The 26,167-nt window shown below is 36.5% G+C and overlaps 2 protein-coding genes and 1 pseudogene across 2 annotated transcripts in view; 2 read left to right on the forward strand and 1 right to left on the reverse strand.

Annotated features, from left to right (window-relative positions):
• The window catches only part of Cstf3 (cleavage stimulation factor subunit 3), an 88,189-nt gene that overhangs the window by 47,884 nt on the left and 14,138 nt on the right, over positions 1-26,167 (reverse strand). Inside the window, exons 2-3 of the mRNA XM_038331057.1 lie at positions 21,431-21,532; positions 21,217-21,312 (exon numbers count right to left, since the gene is read on the reverse strand). Coding sequence (XP_038186985.1) covers positions 21,217-21,312; positions 21,431-21,532 — 198 coding nt within the window. The remainder of the gene's footprint in view (positions 1-21,216; positions 21,313-21,430; positions 21,533-26,167) is intronic.
• LOC119814952 (small nuclear ribonucleoprotein G-like) lies at positions 1,452-1,771 on the forward strand. Its single transcript, XM_038331058.1, has one exon. The coding sequence runs from the start codon at positions 1,452-1,454 to the stop codon at positions 1,680-1,682; it is 231 nt and encodes a 76-aa protein (XP_038186986.1). The 3' UTR covers positions 1,683-1,771.
• Positions 8,187-13,202, forward strand: LOC119814268 (annotated as a pseudogene).

A 26,167-nucleotide genomic window follows, 5' to 3' on the forward strand; every position in this document is an offset into this window, starting at 1 on the left:
GCGGATCTCTGTGAGTTCGAGGCCAGCCTGGTCTACAAGAGCTAGTTCCAGGACAGGGTCCAAAGCTACAGATACCCAAAAAACTAAGTCTTAGGAAGCTAGGGGTTTTACCAACAGAAATCTATATATAACACATGTAGCTGAAAAATACGGAAATATTGGTCCTTTATCTTAAACTATACTGATCACCCCAACTGACATTAGAAAAACAAGCAAAAGGCAATACACACAGTAACATACTGACGATTTAAATAACAAGCATGGCAGCACATGCCTGCAAAGTTAGAAACTGGGAAGTAGAAGCAGGACTACCCAGAGTTCAGGATCACCTTTTTCCCATGCAGGGAATTCTAGATCAGCTTGAACTGAGACCATTTCAACCCTCTGTCCCCTCTACCTCCCAAAATAAATAAATAAACAAACAAACCCTTGAAATTATAAATAGCAAATTTCACTAAAGTTAAAAGTTCCCTTTCACTTAACCAATGTTTTTGTGCAAATATGTGGGAAAAGATACAGAAAATAAAGTAAGATAAATTAGCTCTTAGAAATTTAAAGGACTCCGAACATATGAAAATATGCTCAATCTTCTTCATAAAAGAAATGCAAATCAAAATCAAAAATTTCCTGAAATGATCTTCAGAGTAATTTACCAGACTTATTCTCTGACAATTTCATATGTGAAATAACTTTTTAACCCAAAAGTACTGACAAAAGTTATCTTCTCTAAAAATGACTTAGGAAACAAAGATTATCAATAGAGTTGGAATTTAAAATTTCAACAGCCTAAATGGAAGACTTCTTGGATTTGAGAAGTTCTGACAAATCTTCTGGACTCATTGATAGAGCAATTCTACTTCTAGTAATTAAAAAATATGTCATGGGTATTTTGCCTAAATGTGTATTTGTGCATCACATGCATGCCTAAGGCCAGAAGAGTGTGTCAAACCCCTGGAAATAGGGTTACACATGGCTGTGAGCCACCATGTGGGTGTTGGGGATCAAATTCAGGTCTTCTGCAAAATTAGCCAAGTCTTAAGAGCTGAGCCATTCCTTTAGCCCCATACTTCTAGGAACTTAATCTACAAATATTCAGTACAACTGGAGGTGATGTATAAATAATTAATCACTGCAGTAATATCTGTAAAATAAAAACAAAACAAAACAAAAGTTGAACCAGTGATGGTGAACACCTTTAATCATCCCAGCACTCTGGAGGCAGGGGCAGGTGGATCTCAGTGAGCTTGAGGCCAGCCTGGTTTAAAAAGTGAGTTCCAGGACAGTTATGGAGAAATCCTGTCTTGAAAAACAAAAACACACAAACAAAACAAAACCTCAAAAAAAAAAAAAAAAAAAAAAAAAAAAAAAAAAAAAAAACAAATGACAAAAACCAAACAAGCAAAAAACCAATTTGGCCCTTTCCGTCGTGCCGAGCCTGCTGAAGAGCGGCCATGAGCAAGGCCCACCCTCCCGAACTGAAGAAATTTATGGACAAGAAGTTATCATTGAAGTTAAATGGTGGCAGACATGTACAAGGAATACTTCAGGGCTTTGATCCCTTTATGAATCTTGTCATGGATGAGTGTGTGGAGATTGCAACTAGTGGGCATCAGAATAACATCGGCATGGTGGTCATACGAGGAAACAGCATCATCATGTTAGAAGCCTTGGAAAGAGTCTAAACAATGGCTGTTCAGCAGAAGAGTTCACATCCTTCCCCAAAGGACTGTTTGACTTGGGTGTAGAATTGGGTCATGTACATTTTCATTAAAAAAAAGAAAAAACCTATTTGCTAAATAAACTTTTGTGATACTAAAAAAAAAAAAAAACAATTTGGGAAAGCATTTAATGTCCTGAAATACAGAAGAGAGTAAACAAAAAGACAGTATATTGTGTGCTAATAAAAAATCCACATTTGGGGCTGGAGAGATACCTCAGTGCTTAAGAGCACTGACTTTTCTTCCAGATAATCTGGTCTCAATTCCCAGCACCAACATGGCAACTCATAGTAACTACAATTCCATGAAAACGAATGCCCTCTTCTAGCCTCCAAAAGCACCAAGCACACACGATACAAATATGCATGCAGAAATAAGAAAGCATGTACATAAACACATTAGATATCTTAAAACTCCTGAGGAACTGAACATTGTTACTGATGGAAGGCTTTGTGCTTCAGTGCTCCATTGTACCTTCTTAATTTCCTGATCTTTGACGTTTATTGACATACATTTTAAAGCTTTTCTTCAGAAGATGCATACCTTTTGGGGCTTCTATTATTTATTTACTTGTTTGTTTGTTTGTGGTCCTTGGGATTGAACTTGCTAGGCAAACACTCCACCAGTGAGGTACATTTCCCACCCTTTTTTTTTTAGCTAAATTGTCTAGCCTGACCTTGAACTTGCTATATATATAATATAGCCCAAGTAGGATTTGAAGTGGGGTTCTTCCAGTCAGCCTCTGAAGCAGATAAGATTACAGATGTGTACTACCATGCCTAGTTGTTTATGTTAATATATTAAATGTACTGTCAACCAGTTCTAAAAAATTACAAAAACTTTTAAGAATGCACCAAAGAAATAAAAGATACATTATACATATTAAAATTCAAAGTATAAAATAGTTCAATTATATGTTAACATATATATTAGTGTGTTCCTAGAGAGGTCACCTTGAGACAGGGCCTTTTGTTTGTCACTAGGTAGCTAACTCATACTTCTAGGAATTCTCTTTGTCGTCACTTCCCATTACACAGTAGCAGGGCTGAGATATGTGCTATTGTATCTGCATTAGATGGGTTCTGGGGATCCAAACTTAGGTCCTCATGCTTGCATTAAAAACACAACTCTGTAGACATTTCTCCAGCCCCTAATGGTATTTATTTTAGGGAAAGATTATTCTTAGCCTCTAAACATCTATTGAAATTGAAATTAGGCATAGTAACATATGCCTATATTTTCAGTACTTGGATGCCTGATTCAGGGGAATGAGAGTTCAAGACCAGTAGGATTACAAAACAAATTCAAGGGCAGCTTGGGGTTCACACTGTCTTAAAAATAAATGAAATTTTAGTCAACATCTTTAAGAAACTGCTTGCTTGATGCCACAAATCACAAAGTTTCGGAATTTAAACTAATCAAGTAAAATTTACAGAGACAATAAGATGGCTCAATGGGTATGGGTGTTTGCTGCCAAAGCCTGAAGAACTGAGTTCAATTCCTGTAATCCACATGGTAGAAGACAACTGTCTTCTCCAAGCTGCTTCCTTTTGACCTCCAGATACAGTGTTGATACACTGTATGTACATACACATATACTTAAATAAATCAGATTTACAAAATATTTACAATAATTACAATCTTCCATTAAAAATAAAAGCCAAAGGTTGGGCTGGAGAAATGGCTCAGTTATCTTTCAGGAGATCCGAGTTCAGTTCCCAGCACACAATATGGCCCTAGATCAGATAAGCTCTGGCCTCCACAGCCACCCACACACATGAGGCACATACATACATAAACATAAATAAAAAAATACAGCCATGGGGTTGGAGAGATAAGAGTAGAAATTGCTTTTGTGAGGGTCAAAGTTTGGGTTTCTAGCACCCACAGTCTCTAACCCTGATCTGACAGCCTTTCCTGTACTTCATAGGTACCTGACTTATAAGCACATACACTTATTGATATATATATGATATATACACATATACATATATATGCATATATACACACACATACATAAATAACTTAAAACAAAAAAACAAATGCTTTTTAAAAATCAAGCGGGAACCAGGTAGTGGTGCTGCACACCCTTGATCCCTGAACTCAGGAGGCAGATACAGGACAATCAAGGGTAGTTTTATCTACAGAGTGAGTTCCAAGACAGCCAGGGCTACACAGAAAAACTGTCTTGTAAAAATAGCTAAGTTAGTTAAAATCCATGTCTAATATGCCCAAAGGCCTGGGTTCAATTTCCAGCATCATATAAAATGGTTATTTGGTTACAAATTTAATCCAATCCAAGTACACGTGAGACATAAGCAGGAAGATCAAGGTCATACTTAACTACACAGTGAATATGAGCCAGCATGGGTGACAGAGTAAAAGACGTCAAAAACCTAAAATTAGTAAATTTTGTTTTAAAAAGAAAAATGGAATTTAAAGTATGCTAGCTGAGAATATTAATATTTAAGTGATAGTGTACACACCTGGCATGTACAAGGCTCAGAATTCAATACCCAGCACAAAAGCAACCCACAAATGTAATGATAACCCAATGAGTTACTAAATGGTCTCTAATATATATATATATGTGTGTGTATATATATATACACACACACACGCACAAAACACACATTTCTTTTAGTTTGTTAAATACTATTGGGGATGTCCAAAAATACATTTTAACTGGGTATTTTATTAACCTTGAAAAGAAATCTATTCCATTTCATAATTTGAATACTGTTAACTGACCAGCTGTCTTCTTTCAGCAAATTGAAGAGGCAGTTCCATTGTGTTATTGCTTCCTCTGTTGCTGTGAGCTGTCAAGCTAACTTCCATCAGTTCGAGTCAAGGATATCCTGCATTCATTCACTCTTGGTGGCTTCTTGTTGCTGTTAACTTTTGTTCTCATACATCTGGGGGTAGCTCTCTTCCACCCTCAATCCTTCCTGGGATTCAAGAACTATCATGAATCTGACTGAGTCTAGAATCCTAGAAAATTCTTCCAATTCTGCTTTGTCTTTGAGCCTTTCTTCTATTTCTAGAATGTCAAGAAACTTGTTTTGTTTTTAGTCTGTTAAAGCTCAAAACTGGATTCCTTTGATTTTCCTTTATCCTTTTGCCAGTGTATGATCCGAACCTAACTCAATTTAGCTTCTGAAATTTTTGGAGGTCTGTAGCTACTACAAGTAGTTTCTTTCCATGGTTAGCTTTAAACAACCAAAATGTTTCAAGTCTCACATTTGTAAAGTTAATCTTTGAGGCCTTGTATGAAAGTGTACTCCTCCAGAAGTTTGAATAAATGATCACCAAGCATCAGTATCACAATTTAGGCTGAGTCCCCTTAAGCAGATAGTTGAAATATTTTTCTCCATACTTAACCCATGTAACACTGTTACACGGTTTTAAATGGTCTCATTGTTACATTGCAGGATTTCCCCTATTCCATTCTTCGGACCAAAGAAACTCTCATCCTATCCAGTTTGTAAAATGGCATAGACTTAATCCTGGTTCACCGTTGTCATTATAAGTGTAGCCTTTTAGCACAGACCTCTAAGGGAAGAGACATCCCATCCAACTTCCAACACAGACAGGTCTTGAGCTTCACTAGAATGTAGGAGATACCCAATTGCAGCTCAGATTCTCCCAGTCTGGCAAGTTCTCTCCAGACAAAGTTTAACCACTCCTATCTTTGAGCTTCTTTTCCATTTTCCTCCCAGCAAGGCTGTGGTCTTTGGAATTCTTTGTTGTACTGACAAGTCTTCAACACTTTAAAGATGTTCTTAACACTCTACCCAGCAGCTTAACTTGAGAAAAAAGATGAGTATCTTAACTCTTACCCAATACACTTCAGTAGTACACATTGTTAACATCAATTGCCCTCAAATTACAACAAACTGTCTTGTAAAGCAAACACCACTGCATGCAACATTCTTGAAATAGTAAAATTTCAAAGGTAAAATACTAAGGTTTAACAAAACTCAACCAAGTATATATTTCCGATAAAAAACTTTCATAAGACCAGTATTATGGTATCTTTAATGTTTAGTATACCTAATTGAGAGGTTTAGATTAAAAGCTTTTACTTAGAAACAAAGTGACATTAAACATAGGCTGTAAAGCTAAAAGCTACTCTTTTCGTTTTTCTGAAATCTAAATGTTAAATTTAAGTTAAAACAAGAATATATGAGTCTGGGGACTTGAACCATGGTATGAGATCAGAGAATAACAATGAATGTTGGCTCTCTCCTTCTACCTTGTAAGTTCCTAGGACTTAACTCAAATTACCATACTAAGTGGCAAGCATTGTGATCTGCTGAGTCCTGCAGATCCATTTTATTTTTGTTTTTTGAGACAGGGTCTCTCTATGTAGTTCTGGCTGTCCTAGACAGTTATGTAGATCAGGTTGGTCTCAAACTCACAGAAATCTGCCTGCATCTGCCTCCTGGGTGTGTGCTACCATGCCTGGTTTAGAACCATGTTTTCCATATTTTTTGAAAATATAAATGACCCCAACAATTTTTCACTCATGGGCCACATATTGGCATAATTGAAATAAGCAGTTTTAATCATACCAGTCAAAGGAATGGGAAAAGTTAAAATGGCTATCCTGTAATTCAGCAAATCAACCCATGAAACTTGACAACACACGAACTCAAGTTTTTAATATAAGTACATATGCAAATACCTCAGACTTTTTACTTCAATGTAAATAAATTTTATTGTACCCAGTAAGGAGTTTCATCTTCTTAAAATCAGTTTTTGGAATTTTAGGTTAGTATAAATGGATAATCATACAAAATGTATCCCCATGTACACTTTTAAAAAATGTTGTATTGGGATAGTCAGGGAAATGCCTCCCCCCAAAATTAAATAAATAAAAAAAATCAAAACTCAAGGAACTAAGGTTATCACACTCCAGGACAGCATTGCAAGCGAGAGAAGAGGTGAGGGGATGAAACTGAGTAAGGGTGAGACAAATAAGTCTAAATGTCAAAGAATCTCTCAAATTAAATGTTAGGGATATTAGACAACTAAAAAGAATAGCTAAAAAGAAATGCCTCTCGACTGGAGAATGGATAAGGAAAATGTGGTACATTTACACAATGGAATACTACACAAGAGAAAAAAATATAATCCCAGCACTCGGGAGGCAGAGGCAGGCAGATCTCTGAGTTCGAGACCAGCCTGGTCTACAAGAGCTAGATCCAGGACAGGCTCTAGAAACTACAGGGAAACCCTGTCTCGAAAAACCAAAAAAAAAAAAAAAAAAAAAAAAAAAAAGAAAAAAAAATAATGACATCTTGAATTTTGCAAGAAAATGGAGCTAGAAAACATTATTTTGGGCGAAGTAACCCAGACACAGGATGACAATTATCAAATGTACTCACTCATAGGTGGTTTTTAAACATAAAGCAAAGAAAACCAGCCTACAAACCACAATCCCAGAGAACTTAGACAACAATGCGTACACACTAAGAGAGACTTACATAGATCTAATCTACATGGAAAGTAGAAAGTAGAAAAGACAAGATCTCCTGAGTAAATTGGGAGCATGGGGACATTGGGGGAGGGTTGAAAGGGGGAGGGGAGAGGCAGGGAGGGGAGCAGAGAAAAATGTAGAGCTCAATAAATATCAATTTAAAAAAAGATAGCTTCTGGAGGCCCATTAGATGGTTCAGAAGATAAAGACACCTGGCCTCAAGCCTGACAACCTAAACTTGATCCCAGAGCCCCACATAGTAGGAAAGAACAACTCTGGTAGATTGTCCTGACACCTACCATTATGCTCTGGCATTCATTTGCTTATGAGTGTGCACAAAGCACCTTTTTCAAGTTTCTTTAATGCTTAAGTATTAGACAGACTTTTTTATATGTAGGTTATCATTTCTATGTAGGTTATCATATATATCATATATAATCATATCAATATGTAAGTTATCATATCTGTAAAAGTATCAGCCATATAAAGTTTTATAATAGTAAAAGTGGAACTCTGTTATAAACTGTTATATTCTAATTTTAAAGAAATTACAATTTATGATTGGGGCCAGAAAGGTGATCACAGGTTAAGAACAAACACTTGCTCTTCTTGTAGAGGACCAGAGTTTGGCTCTCAGAACCCACATGACAGCTTATAATCTTATCTTGAAATTTCAGTTCCAGTAATCTGATGCCTTCTTTTGACTTCCATGAGTACCAGGCAGATATGTAGTACACAGCTATCTATGTAGGCAAAACAGCCATATACATAACTTAAGAAGTAAAATTCAGGATTTGGAGGCATGTTAACTATCCAGCAAAGATCCCCACTCCATCTTCCTAAGACAGGATTTTACCTAAGGCAAGCTCAAAATCAAAACCCTTCCTACCTTTATAATTTCTACATACTTGGAATATAATCCTGGGTATGTTTTTGATATTCCAGAAAGTAAATAAATGTGATCAAGTGCCAGTACTCATGCCAGTATGGTGGTGAACGCCTTTAAGAGGCAAGCAGGTCTTTGTAGGATAGCCAGGGCTACAAAGAGAGTCAATGTCTCAAAAATAATTGACACTCATAAATTCAGAGATCAAATTCTTTCCTCACACTACTACCTTAAATAACAACATAGTTCTCTTTCTAAAAACTATATAACATGGACATGGTGGCACATACCTTTAAGGCAGAGGCAGATGGATAATTCAAGTTCAAGATTAGTTTGGTTTCAATTTAAGGTAGTCAGATATATAGTGAGACCATACCCCAAAATAAATAAATAAGTAAATAAATAAAACATTACAATGCCAGTACAATTCTTATTATCACCTTCCCCATTAATAATGTTGTTTAAGGCAACCTTTCTCAAAATCTTCTAATGCTATAAAGCAATAAAATATTATTTCTTACATATACATCAGGCTTCAGTGTATTAAACTTCCTTTAGGAGGATTTCCTTGACTAGACCTCTCCATATCTTCTGCCTTCTACACCAAAGATGTGCATAGCAACTAACAATACCTAGCATGTTTTTATTCAGTAGATAATGAAAAGTTAATAGGCTTTGTAACTTATAATTTTCATCCTTTCTTGACAAATAATGAAAGTAAAAGTTTTAAACGCTCTATCATTCACTATGTACCTACAGCTATGTAAAACCTTTGAAAACATACAGAAGATGAAAGGCTTGAACAACACAGATGTCCTAACGATCTTTGGCTCCAACAGTAAACCATACTATTGGAAAATATTTTAAAGACTACAGATAATTTTATCTGACTACAACTAACACCAACAGTGAGAAAGCGCTTTGAAGCACCGGTTTCATTCTACTAAAAGCCCCACCTTATTTGGATTCTTTTAAGGACTAGGCTTTCACATAAACAAGCAAGTAAAAAAACTGAGTATTTGTAAAACACAACTCAGTGCTGTCTTACTACCTAGTTCTGGATATCCTAGAAATCACTATATAGAACAGGCCTACACTTCTGCCTTCCAGTGCTGGGATTAAAGGTGTGCAGTGGCGGGGACTGGAGAGATGGCTCAGTGGTTAAGAGCATTGCCTGCTCTTCCAAAGGTCCTGAGTTCAATTCCCAGCAACCACATGGTGGCTCACAACCTGAGGTCTGCTGCCCTCTTCTGGCCTGCAGACATACACGCAGACAGAATATTGTATGCATAATAAATAAATTAAAAAAAAAAAGTGTGCGGTGGCACAGGCCCTGCCCAGCCACACAATTTTCTGAAAAGTTACAAAATTACTACATAGTTTTCTCTGCCTATTTTTTTTCTCCAGGACAGGGCCTCTCTGTGTAGCAGCTCTGGCTGTCCTGGACCTTGTTCTGTAGAGCAGCGGGATTAAAGGCATATGCCACCATTGCCCAGCTCATTTTCTACCCATAAAAGTTTTGGAATAAACATCACTAAATTTAATAAAAGAAAACTATACAGTTCAAATTTGGAAAACAGAATTGAAAGTTGTTTTATGGGTAAACAACTTAAAATTTATTATAAAATATCATAATGGTCTTCTAGAATCTTGAAGAAGTAAATGTCTAAAGAAAACATGGAAACAATATAATCCCAGAAGTAGCCATTATTATCACTTGGGGAGGGGGGTTACAGAATACTTTCTTGTGTTAGAAATAAGTATATTAAGTCTTTAATCCTAGCATTTGGGAGGTAGAGGCAGGCAAATCTCTACATGTGAGCCAGTCTAGTCTACACAGTGTTCCAGGACAGCTAGGGATATAGAGAAACCTGTCTTAAAAAAAAAAAAAAAAAAAAAAAAAAAAAACAAAACCCAAAAAGGGAGAGTATGAGAGAAGTATGCTTACTTTGAGAAAAATAATCAATCTTCATTTAAAAAAAGTACATGGAGCCCAAGAGAGTTTATCTATTCCCCCAAATCAAATATTTACAATAGAGATGTCAGAGGTGGGGTTGGGAGTAAGCAAAACACTACAAAGAATTCCTGAGATAAGACATTCTATAAAGCAAGTCGGATATAATGATTCATATCTGTAATTCTAGCATTTGGGAGACTGAGGCCGGGTAATGCTGTATAACAATAAAACCTTCTAATATAAAGCATGATTTGAGGTTGCATATAAATTACTGTACTCTGAAATCTGTTAACTGGCACAATGGCCTATGTCCTTAAGTATTATGTGTTGAGCAATTTACTCTTTAAGTGTACTCCAAAATTCTGAAAGACTTACATGAACACAGCTAATAAAAGAAATTCTAGTAAAACTGAGAGTAGACAATGGGCATAGAGGAATTAGAAATAAAATTTAAATCCCCAGCTTTTCTTAAACTAAGTATCTCAAAAAATTATGTACCTATACACCAAAAAGCAGAGTAATGACTAACCATAGTAACACATAACACACAAGAACTTTCATTTTTGAAACAAGGTCTCTATATATAGCCCTGGCTCACCTCAAAAATCAGAGGTACACCTGCTTATGCCTGATGAGTTCTAGAACTAAGAGTATGGGCAACTATGCTTCATGTTTCATTGTTTGGAATTAAACCCAAGGATAGAGAAGGACACCATCACTGAACTACATTCCCAGCTCATTTCATCCTGAGACATGGTCTCACAAAACTGCCCAGACTGGCCTTGGATTCACTCTGTAGGCCAGGGAATATCCTCCTGTCTTGGCCTCTGAAATTATAGGGTCCTCTAAATGTGTAGATTCTGCACTTGTAACCAAAGATTGAAAATATTCAAAAGACAAACTGCATGGATACTGAATAGATTCTTTCTTCTTATCATCACTACATAACATTTCCACAGCAACTGCTGTGAGGTGGTGATGCACATCTTTAATCCCAGTACTCAGGAGGCAGAGGCAGGTGAAGTTTGAAGCTAGTCTGGTCTACAGTAAAGCTTAATTACAGGACAGCCAGGGCTAGAGAGTAACCCTGTCTCAGAAAAAAACCAAAAGAACAAAAATCAAACAAAAACTGGCCAACCAAGGCAAAGGATATGTTGGGGGAGTGTTGGGCATGTTCATCCAATTAAAGATTCATTAATTTCAAAGTAAGTTTAAAATAAGACTATAAAAACAGCTTCCATTTTTGAGCCACGACAGTCCACAACTATAATCCTAGAACTTTAAAAGCTGAGGCAGGAGACTCACAATTTTAAAAGCTGTCTGGAGAAAATAGACAGTGCCCATTAATTTTAAAAGTACAAACATTAATCATTTTATGCTACAAAAGCTTTGTGATTATATATTCTGGACTGTCAACTTTAAGTACTTATAATCTAATGTTCTTAAGCACTTGTCACCTATAAGGTTCCACAATATTCAAATATTTTTATTTCATATGTGGGTGCTTTGCCAGCATATTGTCTGTGCATCACCTGTGTGTGTATCTAGAGCTATCGGAGGCTGGCCTGAAGATCCCCCTAGAATGGCACTTACGATTGTGAACAGTCACATGGGCACTGGGAATCAAGCCCAACCTCTGGAAGAGCAACCAGTGCTCTTAACTGCTAAGCTGGGCGTTGGAGCACACCTTTAAACCCAGCACTCAGGGGACAAAAGGCAAGTGAATCTGTGAGTTTGAGGCCAACCTGGTTTACAAGAGCTAATTTCAGGACAGCTAGGGCTGTTACACTGAGAAACTCATCTCAACCCCCCCCACACACAAAAACAAACAAAAAACAAACTAAACAAATAAAAACTGCAAAGCTATCTCAAAATTTTCTTAATTGCAATGCAAAACCAAAACTGATAACCAATGCTACTGGTAGACAAAGGAGTTACAGGAATATTATCTAAGAAATTTAAAATATTAAGATTTGGTACTGTACAGGTTACTTACTGAAAAATGCTGCCACTAATTTTCTCCAGCTTAAGTGATTCTCAAATAAAACATAACACTTCCTTAAAGCTTGACAGATTCTTCAGAATTTGATACTGATGTTATGCTGGCCTTTTGAAATTGATGGGTTTTAATTCATGTACCATGGCACGTATGTGGGAGTCAGAGGACAACAGGGGCCCTGGATACTGAACTCAGGTGGCAAGTACCTTAGCCTGGATGAGCCTTCTCCATGACTATTTGGGGGATGGGGTGGAAGGGTACCATAGATAAGGGCAGTGTTTGGCCTTCAACTCATTTTCCTGTTTCTTTATCCTAAGTGCTGAGATTCTGGTAGACAGCACAATTCCCAGCCAAAGTTCTTAAAAAAGGTTATAGAGAACCTAGAGTTTGCCTGAGATATGCTGGATTTCGCAAAAGTAATTTTTAAAAGGCAAGAAACAAAAGCCCAGCTTTATGCTGCACAAGCCCATCTTGGAGAAGTTAGTGTTGAATCTGAGAATTATATTCAAGCTGTGGAGAAGTTCCAGGCTCGCTTAAGCCTCCAAGAACAATATTTGGAAGCCCATGACCGTCTCCTCGCAGAGACTACCAGTTGGGTTTGGCCTATGGTTACGATTCTCAGTATGATGAGGCAGTGGCACAGTATGGCAGATCTACTGAAGTCACTGAGAAGAGAATGGCTGTACTAAGTGAGCGGATGAAGGAGGCTGAAGGATCATTTACTGAATATGAGAAAGAACTGCTACGTGAAATTAGAGAAAAGACAGAAGATGCAAAGGAATCTCAGCACAGTGGGAATGGAGCTGAACTGGCCTTGAAAGCTACTCTGGTAGAGAGCTCCTCTTCAGGTTCCACTGCTGGTGGAGCAGGCACCTCAGTCTCCATGACTGCCATTGGAAAACCAACAGATGGGGTGCTTCCTCGCCAAATTGTGTAACTGATACTTTCCATCTTGTCAGAAAGAAGAAAGTCCCCGGAACGATAATGCAAAGAAAGCCAAGCAGGAGCCAGAGCTGAATGGAGGCATTGGGGATACTGTCCCCAGTGGACACCAAGTTTCAGAAAACATAGAGGCCGAGGCTGAGAATCAGGCTAAAAGCCCAGCAACAGCAGAGGAGACAGTGGAGTCTGCAGCTACAATTGAAGGCACTGCATGTTAAGAGGAAACAGAACCTTTCTCCCAAAGGAAAGTGGTTTTGTACATAATGTATTTTTTCACTTTTGGGGATTCTTTTTGTATAACTTCAATAAAGATTGTAGGCAACAAAAAAAAAAGGTTATGGAACAAAGGTTCTTGGTTAAGAACATTCACTGCTCTGTTGCAGTTCCTTTCTCTGCCCCATATAGTTCTCCCTATCTGCCTGTAACTCAGTTCTAGGGAATCCAAAACAATCTTCTGGCTTTAGCCAGGCACTGCACTCATTATGTGCAAAACCACACACAAAAATTAATTTTTAAACAATAAATTTATTAAGTAAAAAATTGTCACAGGAGAGCCAGGCGGTGGTGGCACATGCCTTTAATCCCAGCACTCAAGAGGCAGAGGCTGGTGAATCTCTGTGAGTTCAAGGCCAGTCTGATCTACAGAGAAAGTTGCAGGAAAGTTAGGGCTACATAGAGAAACCCGACCTAGAGAAACGCCCCCGCCAAAAAGTTACACTAGCTCCTAACTGTGGAGTTAAGTAGATAAGTTGCCCAGACTATATAATGCCTGTCTAAAAACAAAGTGTGGTAGTGGTGAAAAATAACTCACATATTCCCACTCGACTGATCTAATAAACAGCTACAATATTACCAAACACCTAGTAACACACCTCAGAGCACCTCTTGACTATGAAGAACAAACATAATTTATCTTCTTAAAGAGCAGGGAATGTTCAGTTAGACAATAATAAAATTTGACTGCTGCCCTCTAAGGCCTCAACTTCCCAAAGTGGCAGGTAATCACTTTACCATGTATTCATTGTTAGAATATCAAATCACAGTACTGGGGCACACAAACTCAGGCTCGTGTGTAAGCTTTGGCTCCAAAGGGTAGCAACTTGATGCATTCATGAGTAAGAAACCAAATTTATCTTTTCACTCTATAGTTGATAACTGAAACAATATCCTTTGCTTTAAATATGTGAATGCTCAAGCATTTAATGTGTTGAGTGGAAGAAAATTAAAAACCATTATCAACGAATGGTCAGCACTGTTTCTTCAAATCCATAAGGCTGCAGAAATTACCATCATAAAAGGGTCATCTTCCATGTGTTAATTTTAAGATTAAAAAAAACAATGTCATACACTATTTGAAAAAGGTAAAATTTTCTAACTACAATGTCTACAATTGAACATGTTTAGGAATACTTAAATTTGAGATAAAATATATCTTTAGGATTTTGTTAACTTTCAGTATCACATTACTTCAGAAGTACATTTCAACCTTTGCATTGACAGATATTTTAAGAACTATTACCACCACCAAACAGAAAATTTTTCTTTAGAAATCAACAGGCACACAAAATAACATCTTACCCACATTAAGCTTCCCTGGGCCTAAGGAAAGCAGGCGGGTTTTTCAAGGTGCAGTCAAGGCAAATATTCACTGTCTTTGTTCAGATGGGGAGCATGTATAGACTTCAACTTACTATAATACTAACCAAATACTTCTTTCCTGCTAGGAATTTTCTAGAGATAAATAGTTCAGTAATAAGTTAATACACTGTTGCTCACACTGATTTAAAAAAGCAGCTTATCTGGAAATAGAGGAATCTCTGTCAGCTCTTGGGAGGTTGAGGTAGGACTGCTGTGCATTTGAGAACAGCCTGGGTTACACAGTGACAATGTCTCAAAACAGAACAGGGCCAGTTGGACATTAGAGCATAAAAGTGCTTGCCACACATGCATGACAACCTGAGTTCAATCCCTGAAACCCACAGTGAGGAAGAGAACCAACTCTTCCTCACTTTTCTGATCTCTGCATGCTGTTATATTCCCACATATAACAAACTAATCCACCTCATGTGGTACAAATATGCCTATAATTCCAGCTGTTGGGAAGTAGAGCTATGGGAATGTGGAGGAATTTAGGGTCATTCTTTATAAACAGCTAAGCATGAAGCCAACCAGAATTAAATCACATCCTGTGTCAAAAAAAAAAAAAAAAGAGTAATCAAACCAACAAAACCAAATCAAACCCACCCACCAAAAACATAAGTGTAGTTTGTAAAAACTAATATTTTTTATTATTATTTATTTATTATTTTTATTGCTTGTGGGTGTGGAGGTCATTGGGCAGCTTGGAGTTGGTTTTCTCCTTTTTAAGGACCTGGCATTGAACTCAAGTTGGCAAGTTTATGTTTGAGTGCCTACATCCCACCAGCACCAAATTGAATTTTTTGGTTTTTTTTTTTTTTGAGACAGGGTTTCTCTGTGTAGCCTTGGCTGTCCTGGAACTCGCTCTGTAGAACATGTGGCTTGGAGCTCACAAAGATTCACCTGCCTCTGCCTTCCAAATGCTGGGATTAAAGGCTATGATGACCATGGTCCAGCAAGCTCAGGCTTTCAAAGGATACAGACAGTTGGATCTCTGAGTTTGAGGCCAGCCTGGTCTACACAATGAGTACTAGGACAGGTTCCAAAGCTACAGACACCCTGTCTCAAAAACAAAATCGACACATTCAAAACAAGGTGGCACCTAATCCTAGCACCCAAGAGTCTGAGATAGGATAACTAAAAGTTGGAAAGAAGAGACATCATGTCTTCAAAGGGGGGGTGGGGTGGGGTGGAATTCTATGATTTTTTGTTTTGTTTTTTTAAAAAAATCAAGTGTCACACGTTCAAATTCGGGGACCATGAAGTCTTTCCTGTGATGAAATTATTTCTATCCCCAAATATGGAAGTTGAATATATAGTATTGTGAAGCATTTGAGCATTCTGTTTACTCATGAATATCATATATTGGGGTGTATCTTCACCTTTTTGGATGAAACTCATATACCAAAATTACCCTCTTTATGATTAAAAAAATAAATAAAACCATACACTCTGGTTCACAGGGTGGCTTACAAATATCTATGACTCCATCTCCAGGGAGTATGATAACCTCTTCTGACCTTTGTGAACACCAGGCACGCATGTGATGCACATATATACACACAGGCAAAACATTCATAACACATCTAAATTTTTTTAATTATTTAAGACTGATTTATTTCCATTATGTGTATGCATGTCTGATTGGAGATTTGTGCATATATGAGTGCAGTTGCAGCTAGAGTCCAAAAGAGATCTTTGGATCCCTTGGGGCTGGTGTACAGGCAGTTATGAGCCTCTTCTTTTCATGTGAGTGCTGGAAACCAAGCTCCTCTATCAGAGAAGTATTTGGTATTAATTTTAATTACTGAGACATCTCAAAAGCCCTAGCCTCTATGACCTAATGTCTATATTCACAAGTTGAAAAAAGTTCTGTTATTCCACAAAGGAAATTCAGACTAAAACACTATTCTCAGGAAAACTTCAAAATGCATGATCTGATTCTATTTCACAATTAATTTTAGAATGTACAGACATCATAAATCTATTTTTATTAGTCCTTTGTATCAGTCCTTTCCTACATTTCAGATTCCTTTTGAGTTTTTGACATGTCTCTTTCACTATAGCCCATTCTGCTACAACCCACCAGCTTCAACCTCTCCAGTGCTGTGATTACAGGTATGAGTCACCACCCAGCACTATATAATTCTGATTTACAAGCTGAGAAATCCAGGACTGCTGAGATGGCACGGGGGGTAAACTTGGTTACTTTGCCACCAAGTGTGACAATCTGAGCCTGATTGCTGGTCCCCATATGGTACAAAGGGAGGAACTATCCAATGACCTCTATTGGCAAGTGATGGCACAAGGGTAATAAGCATGTATACACACAAATAAACAATATGAAATTAAAGTTGAAAAATATGAAGAATTTTAGTTAATTAGTATTTTACAAAAAAAGAAACTAAAACAAAACAAAAAAAAACCCAACAAAAACAAATGGCCAAATGTTAGAAGAAAAGAATAAATTTTCTAGAAGATATAAACCATAGGTTTTATTTAAAGGAACTTTAGAAGCAACTATGTCGCCAGATGGTGGCGGCGCACACCTTTAATCCCAGCACTCGGAAGGCAGAGGTGGACGTATCTTGTGACTTCGAGGCTAGCCTGGTCTACAAGAGCTAATCCAGAACAGGCTCCAAAGCTACAGAGAAACCCTGTCTCAAAAATCAAAACAAAACAAACAGCTATGTCTTTTGCAAATAGTTCAATATGAAAGGCTTGGATCACAAGAGAAAAAAACTGTAAACTACTACTAACAATGATAATGCTTAACTATCAGTGCTATAAATGGGTGGGGAAGGAAACTTAAAAATAATTTACTATTTGTAACAATAAGTATGAAAATACTTCGTTTATAAAACAGCACTATAATTATTCAAATCAACTGTGGTTGTAAGTAATTCTTAGTATTTTTTATATTTATGTATTTAAGAAACAGTAGATTAAGAAGAGTTTTAGAGTAAAATCTGAATAATCACACAGACATGGACCAACATTTATTACAAACAGGAAAAGTAGATCTAAGAAGAGTACAGATTTTTCAATAAAGGGCTATAAAGCTGAAATGTAAAAAGTTCCATAGTCTACATATTTTATCTGCATTTTAAATACATTGCTTAGTATGTACAAAACATTGTAATACAGTAATTTAAACTGCTATGTGGAGGCATTAAAACAGAATCAAGAATGGAGAAGTTTATTTCAATTTAAGTCACTCATGTTCCATCTTGAGTTCACTTTCATATTCCAAGAAAGGTTATTTCGAGAAAAGTAAAAATTGTATTTTACAACCTACTATTTATAAGGAAAGAAAAACAGTATAGAGCAAAGAATTCATGTTTATATTGTTAAATGAAAAGCCATCAACCCTCTACATGCTTTATTAAATCGCAGCTTTCACAGACAGCAAGATGCACCATTGCTGTTACCAGCAGCATAACTTCTTCCTCCTTCAGCTACCCATGAGAACATCCTTCCGTTCGTAAAGTCTTAGGAATGTGGCTCAATTCAAGACAAATTACTTGGAATATAAAATATTGTACCTTACATGTTGTCAGTGTTCACTTAATTATATAAAAAGCTACAGAAACCACAAAAAGAAAGAGAAACTTAGGGGAATATAGCAAAATTGTGTAATGTTCAAGTCTATAGTAACTTAGTGACCCATTAAATCCCTGTGAAAAAGCTTTGTAGAGAGAGCTGAGGTTGACTATGGCTAGAATACCATAAAATATTAAGAAAAAGTTCTATTTGTTAAGTTTAAAAAAAACCCTTAGAATTCACTTAAGACATTATATAAATTCAACGAAGCTGTAGATACACTAAAATATTTCTTTTGCATAATTCTGATAACAACACTCTATCATGTTATTTATTGCCTGCTTTCTTATTAACCCTCTGCAGCAGAAGTTACTGAATACAAGAAAAGCAATGCATTTTAAGGTCCTGGGACAAAAATGATCTTTAATATTATATATAATGGTAAGTATGTTGGCCGAATTTTCAAATTTTATAAAAATATACAATTTGATTCTAAATGTTCATCATTAGGAGAATGTTATCTCCAATATTTTTAAACTGTAGCAAAAAGAAAAACAAAATAGAAAGAACACCTAATTAACAAATTTAGGTCCCATTTTAAAGCATGCAAATTTTACACAGGAAAATTTACACAACACTGCCACTGATTTAAGAAAAACTAGCTTTTTTTCTAAATTTAACTGTTATATTCTAATTTTTAACTCATATTTCCAATTAAAAATAATTAAAAAAAACTATTCTTTTGTTCCTTCTGTAGTGAAATAGCATTAAGTAAAATTTACAAGAAATTTCCCTGGAGAGGCATTTCTTCCCTTTACTGAAGATGTTTCCTCTAGTAGAAAAAAAAAATCTAATGTATTTAGCTACACAACAGTTTAGCTGAATTAAATGTAGTATCATCATAAATGCCCCACCATAAAGTACTGATTTACATCAATGTGTTAACAAAGCTTTATTTTCTTGAGTGTGCACACAGGATGTTACCAAACAATTAGTATAGTATTATAGTATTGTAAATAGGTTGGTTATATGTCTTCATGACACTGAGTGACATGATCAAAGAAAATCTGAGTCAAAAGATAAGTGTGAAAATAAAAATTAAGAGTAAGCCAGGAAAGAGAGACAGTTTAGGTTTGTATTTCTGAAACCAGCATTTAACATTGTAATTCCTAAACCAGAAATATAAAAAAATTAAACACACATATATTTGGTATCATTTTTGTCAACAGTTTGATACATATATACTGTTTGTGCTTTATACATACATATATATTTGTCTGTGTGAATGTGAGTGTGTGTGTATAAAGTAGCTGCAAACATTACCACTAAATAAACCAAGCAACTCCTAGCAGCTCTGAACTGCTATATGAAATGAATCTGTTATTTAAACAACTTTCAGCCCCTTGGAAATAACACCTACTCTTTTATGCAATTCTTTTTTAGAATACAGTTTGTATCTTATACTTAGGGAGGGAAATGTGAAAGAAAACAAACGCTTGTTTATGTTTATAATTACAGAATTAGAACCTTGTTGCAAATTTCAGTTCAAAGTCAGTATCTGAATTTTAGAAAAAGAATTTAACTCAGAAGGTACTATTTTGTTTTCCAAAAATAATTATCTTTCAATCATGTTTGTTTCTAGTGAGGTGTTTGTACAGTCAGACTAGAAAGTAAAAGGGGTGCAGGAGATCCTGGTTATTTGTTATCAAGTTATAGGAAACAGTATTGTCTTTAGCATACATGAGATAGACCTGTTTTGAGTTTCAAGCCCATCTACCTTGATGACTTAAAAAATACAGAGGAACAGAATGATTCCCGGAGAGGTGATGGAACTTTAAAGATATGGTTATGGGTCAAATTACCAGACTCCACATAAGTTATCTCATTCACACATACAAACACAAACATGCAAACCAAACACACACACACACACTCACAAACACACAATGTTCCTGTTATTACTGTCCTCTAATTTTCCTTCCCTACAAAATAATACAACCTAAACTATAGCAGATTCAATCAAGTACACTGCAGCCTCTGTTTATATATGTTGCTGGTTGGGACTATTCTGAGGATGCACCACAGGTGATACTACAGTCTATTAATACCACTGATGGTTAAAGTCCTTGCAGAGGTCCAAAAGAGATTCACAGATCACCAAATTTCAGCAATAGCTGAGACCACAGAGTACTTACGTTGAGAATTTATATTATAAAATATTAGAAGTACTGCATAAGTAGTATAAATAAAAAGAAATAGTTATCGTTTTCAGCTTAATGTGGATATTCTATTTCCATCTCTCACAACACATTTAATTTATATTGTGTTTACTTAGTGCCAATTGATATTGGCACATTAACATTTTATTACAGATCTGACTGTTAATTCCAGTCTTAAGTTTTTTTTTTAAAATCATAATCAAGAATAGGACCTTAAACATGCCTGACTGAAAGTTAAGACAAATCAAAAGAAAAATCAAAATATCACTGGGGTAAATTATGATTAAAAGTTTTGAGTCATATTAGCTTATTCCTATATAATGTTAGCTTTATCATATGGCAGAATAACTTTAAATCACTGCTTAAACTGACAAACCATGCATTTTTCATAAAATTAAAATGTGAAATAATTATTCTTCAAAATGTTTCATTTCACCAGACATTTAAAATACTCTAGTAAACTAAACCAACATTTCTGTATTTTTGGATTAGTTTGTTATAGGAATAAAAGAAAAATGAGTTCTAAATAAATGACACAGGAGGCAATAAATTGACACATGACAAGTAAATAAAAGGCTAAAGCACTCCAACACCATTGAAACTGTTTTAATGTTGTTGCAACTCCAAAATGCAACAATCATCAGCTTGTGAAAGACCCAAATTTCAAAATTCATTTTAATTACTCCTTCATACCTATTTTACAAAATAAACAGAGACATTTAAATCCTCCTTGTCTTGATTATACTACGCTCCTAACTTCTTTTCTATCACTATAATGTAAGCTGTAATTCCCACTAGATGCTATATAAGAAAAAATAAATAAAATATTAACCTCTGCTTCAATGTACAGTTTCCAGAATCTGCCAGAACTGGGGAACTGGGCAACAAGGCGCTCGTAAGTCTTCCGTGCTTTGTCTATAGGTTGATTCTAAAATTGAAAACCAATAAACAGCATTTACAATGTTAGGACTATTAAAATATTACTGCAGAATCAAGTAGTGTGATTGGACCCATAGAGAAGGAAATGTAATCCTATATCACTAAACCTGTGCCTCTCGAATGAGAATGCTCCAAGCATCAAGGTCATATGGATTCTCTTCTAATTTCTTTTCCGCTTTCTTCACCTTCTCTGGGACATACTCAGCTGCCTGAATAAGGAAAAAAAAATAACAAACTGAAGTTATTGTTTTAAAAATATCATGCCCAATTAAGTCAAGAACAACACATCTATTTAGATCCTATGTCAATCTATACAAAGTATTAAAACATAATTTTAAGAAGAAGCAGTATCTGGATTAGGGGAAGTGCATACTTTATCAGAAGTTATAGATGGACATGGTAGTGCATGTCTTTAATCCCAGGACTGGAAAGGCAGACATGGGAGGTAGACCAGCCTGGTCTATGTAGCATTTCAAGGACAGCAAGGACTTCATAAAAAGGGTGAATGATCACTTTTGTCCAATAAAAATGAACTTTATTTTTATGTAAGATACTTCAAACACAACATGTAGTTTGTATATACAGCATAATGAAAACTCTACATGAAAAGAGTAGGATGTAAGTCTATTATTAGTGTCTGTCTAGTATACATGAAGTCTCAGATAACAACACAACACACACACACAAAGTGGTGCTTCATTATTAGTAATTCTAGCACCCCAAAGGTAAAAACAGGAAAATCAGACATAGTACGCTATCCTCACTTTCATATGAGTTTTATGCCATCTATTTTACATGACACCTTGTTTCAAAAAAAAAAAAGAAAAAGCCTGAGTGGTGGTAGCGCATGCCTTTAATTTCAACACCCTGGAAGCAAAGACAGGGCAGAGCTCTGTCATCTACAGAGGGAGTTACAGGACAGGCTCCAAAGCTACAGAGAAACCCTGTCTCAAAAAGAAAAAGAAATTATATCTATCTATCTATCTATCTATCTATCTATCTGGAGACAAACACACACACACACACACACAGAGAGAGAGAGAGAGAGAGAGAGAGAGAGAGAGAGAGAGACCCCAGGCATTAGAGTATTTGGAGAGTACAAAGTTTTAAAGATTTACTTGTTATGTCGGGCAGTGGTGGCACATGCCTTTAATCCCAGCATTTGGGAGGCAGAGGCAGGTGGATCTCTGTGAGTTCAAGGCCAGTCTGGTCTACAGAGTGAGTTCTGGAACAGCCAGGACTGTTACTCAGAGAAACCCGGTCTCTAAAAAACAAAAGGAAGGGGTGGGGTGCTTCTACATAAAGATGAAAGAAAAGGGGGGGGTCCACATGAAGATAAATGCAATGAATAGAGAACTTAAACATACTAACCAGGCATGGCTACATACATCTGTAAATTCTAGCATTTAAGAGCTGAATATAGAAGAGCATGAACTCCAAGCCAGCCGGTATTCAGTCTGTCTTAAAAAAGAAATCAAGATCTTACAATGGTCACATTTATTAGATGGTGGGTAACAGAGACGAGCCAGGCATGGTGGTATATGCCTTTGATCTTAGGAAGGTGGGCTGAAGGGAGTCCTCTTCAAAAACAAAACAAGAAGCAGAAAAAGATCAGTAGTTAAGATTGTTTGCTGCTCTTTCAGAGGACTTAAGTTCAGATCCCAGAACCCAGATAAAATAACTTAGAACTATTTATAACTCAAGTTTCAGGAGACTGGAAGCCCTGAGTTCTTGAATGTACACGATACATATAAACCCATGCAGACACACACACACACACACACACACACACACACAGAGAGAGAGAAAGAGAGAGAGAGAGAGAGAGAGAGAGAGAGAGAGAGAGAGAGAGAGAGAGAGAGAGAGAAAGAGAAAGAGAAAGAGAGAGAGAGAAATATAAGTCAGGTAGATCTTCTAAGTTCAAGATCAGTCTGGTCTACACAGTGAGACCCAGGACAGCAAGAGATGTTATAGAGAGAAAACCTGTGTTGAGAAAAAAAAAAAAATTTTTTTTCTTGGGGGGAAGGGAGTGCACATTTCAAAACAGGGTTTCTCTGTGTAACATCCCCAGTTGTCCTGGAACTAGCTCTTGTAGACTAGGCTAGCCTCAAACTCACAGAAACCTGCCTGTCTCTGCTTCCTGAGTGCTGAGACAAAAGGCGTGTGCCACCAATGCCTGGTATAACAAGTAAGTCTTTAAAACTCTGTACTCTCCAAATGCTCCGATGTCTTAATAAGCAGGCCCTAGGCACATGGTTAGAAAAGTGCTCTATCAGTCTTTTAATAAGGTTGTTTTAGTCTTATTGCAGAATTTTTTTTCTTGGAGCTTGGGGTATAGCTTACTGGTAACGGTGGAAAGCTGCAAGACGTGAGTCCCTAGGTTCAAGTCCTAGCATTGTACGTGTATATGCAATAGCATCGCACATGTACATGCAAACACACACACACACACACACACACACACACACACACACACACACACACACACGAAAAGAAAGGTGCTACAGTGATACCTTAGCAGTTAGGAACACTTGTTATCCTTCCAGAGGACCAGGGTTCAGTTCCTGGCACATAAATAACAGCTCACCACAGTCTGTAACTCTGGTTCCCATGTTCTGTCCTCAACGGGCACAAGGTACATACATTATGAACACACTTACATGCAGGCAAAACAGTCATACACATAGAAAAACTAAAGATATTTTAAAAATGAAAGAAAAAAGCAGCACCTAGTACCAACAGCGTAAACACAAGTATTAACTTCTAAAATTGTTTAGAATATTCCTGCATATCAGAATGAAAAGTGATACTCAAAGGAAATTTACAAATACTGACACACTAAGTTGTACCCCTCTCTCCAACACTTCTGTCTCAACATCCTAAGGACTGAGATCACAGGTTTTACCATCATTATACTCCACTTAACCATCACCACTCCTGTTTTTAGATAGGGGCTCGCTGTGTAACTCTGATGTTCTGGAACTCACTATATAGACTAGTCTGGCTTTGAACTCAGGGAGACCACCTGTCTTTGCCAGGACTAAAGTGTTGGTTTTTAAAGTATGTGCCACCATACCGTTTTATAGACAAGTTATTATGAAACAATTCAGTCAAGCACCTATCTAAGGAAAGTTCTAAAAGTCATCCCTTTAGAATAAAATTGCCTGGGAAACGTAAACTCTTTTTGTAGAAATAAATTAGCTTTAACCACTGAAAGATATGAATTTATTTAGGAAGAATTATTTTTTGTTTTGGTTTTTTTTTTTTTGAATCAGGGTCTAATTATGTAGTCAGGCTGGATTTCAATGCTGGTGAACCTCCTGTCTCAGCCTCCAAAGCACTAGAATTACAGGTATGAGCCACCCCACTGTCTTGAACATGTTTTAAGACTGTAGCAATCTAACTTAAAATTATCCCTTACTAATATATACAAGAGCTTTATGATTAGTGTAAGGAACTAAGGAAAAAAGTTCATAAAAATGACTACCAGCACACCCACATATTAAAGCATCTAAAATTTGGTAATGGTAAAAATCAATACAGCTCAAAACAGCAATGCATAAAAATACACTAAATAATAAAAGTAACATTTTATATCAGAATGGTGAATTTCTGGCAAATGTAATAACTGAAATCAATTTTATCAAGATAAAACCAAATTCTCGCTTTTTTGTTTATCAAAGAATCATTAAAACACACACACACACACACACACACACACACAAGGGCTTAAAATATTGTTCATGGTAAAAGTGCATGTTTAGCATTTGCAAGGCTTTGGGGGTCCATCTTTAGTGTACATACACACAAAAGAGCTAAATAGACAATAATCTGAAATGTATCTTTTCAACCCTGTCTCCAAAGAGTGTGTGTGTGTGACAGAGAGAGACAGACAGAGACAGATGAAAGGTTAGTAGTAGCCACTAAGCTTACTAGCATAAAGTCCAGTGAATAAAAAGGGGCAAATAACTTTTTACTCAAAAGAAATAAAATGTATCCCATGGGATAGAAATGAAATGTTCTATAATTAACACTACATCCTCAGTGAGGTGAGGGGAAGTAGGAAGAAACACTGACCAAAATTTAATATGAATAACTGATACTGAATATCATTTCTAGTAACTTAGACTACCACACAAAAGAGTACAAGAGGGGCTGGAGGGATGGCTCAGAGGTTAAGAGCATTGTCTGTTCTTCCAAAGGTCCTGAGTTCAATTCCCAGCAACCACATGGTGGCTCACAACCATCTGTAATGGGGTCTGGTGCCCTCTTCTGGCCTTCAGGCACACACGCAGACTGAATATTGTATACATAATAAATAAATATTAAAAAAAGAGTACAAGAAAACAGTCAACTACTGGCCTGCTGTGTAAGACTGGTAATAATTTAAATAGCCATGTCTGAAAGAACCAGTTAAATTATGACTTGCTTAAGAGTTGGTTCAGTGGTTAGGAGCACTGGTACCTCTTATTTCCAGCACCCATATTAAGCATCACAACCACATGTAAACCTAGTTCCAGGAGCGCTAATGTCTTCTAGTCTCCTCAGGCAGAGGCATGCCTATTGTACAGAGATACATACACCCATGCAAAACGCCATACCTTATGATCAGTCAAAACTCATACACAATAAAAACAACAACAAAAAACCCTTAAAATTAAATAGGAAATAGTTATTAAAGAGGTTGGCAAGATTGTCCAGAGAGAAAAGACACTTCCCATGCAAACTTGATAACCTATATTTGATAACTGGAACCCAGAAAGTATCCTGACACCTCCATACACCCACAGACACATCATGCATGAGCAGCACACACCGTGCACACACTTTAAAAAATAATAATA

This window comes from Arvicola amphibius, chromosome 5 (genome assembly GCF_903992535.2).
Source record: "Arvicola amphibius chromosome 5, mArvAmp1.2, whole genome shotgun sequence".
Lineage (NCBI taxonomy): Eukaryota > Metazoa > Chordata > Mammalia > Rodentia > Cricetidae > Arvicola > Arvicola amphibius.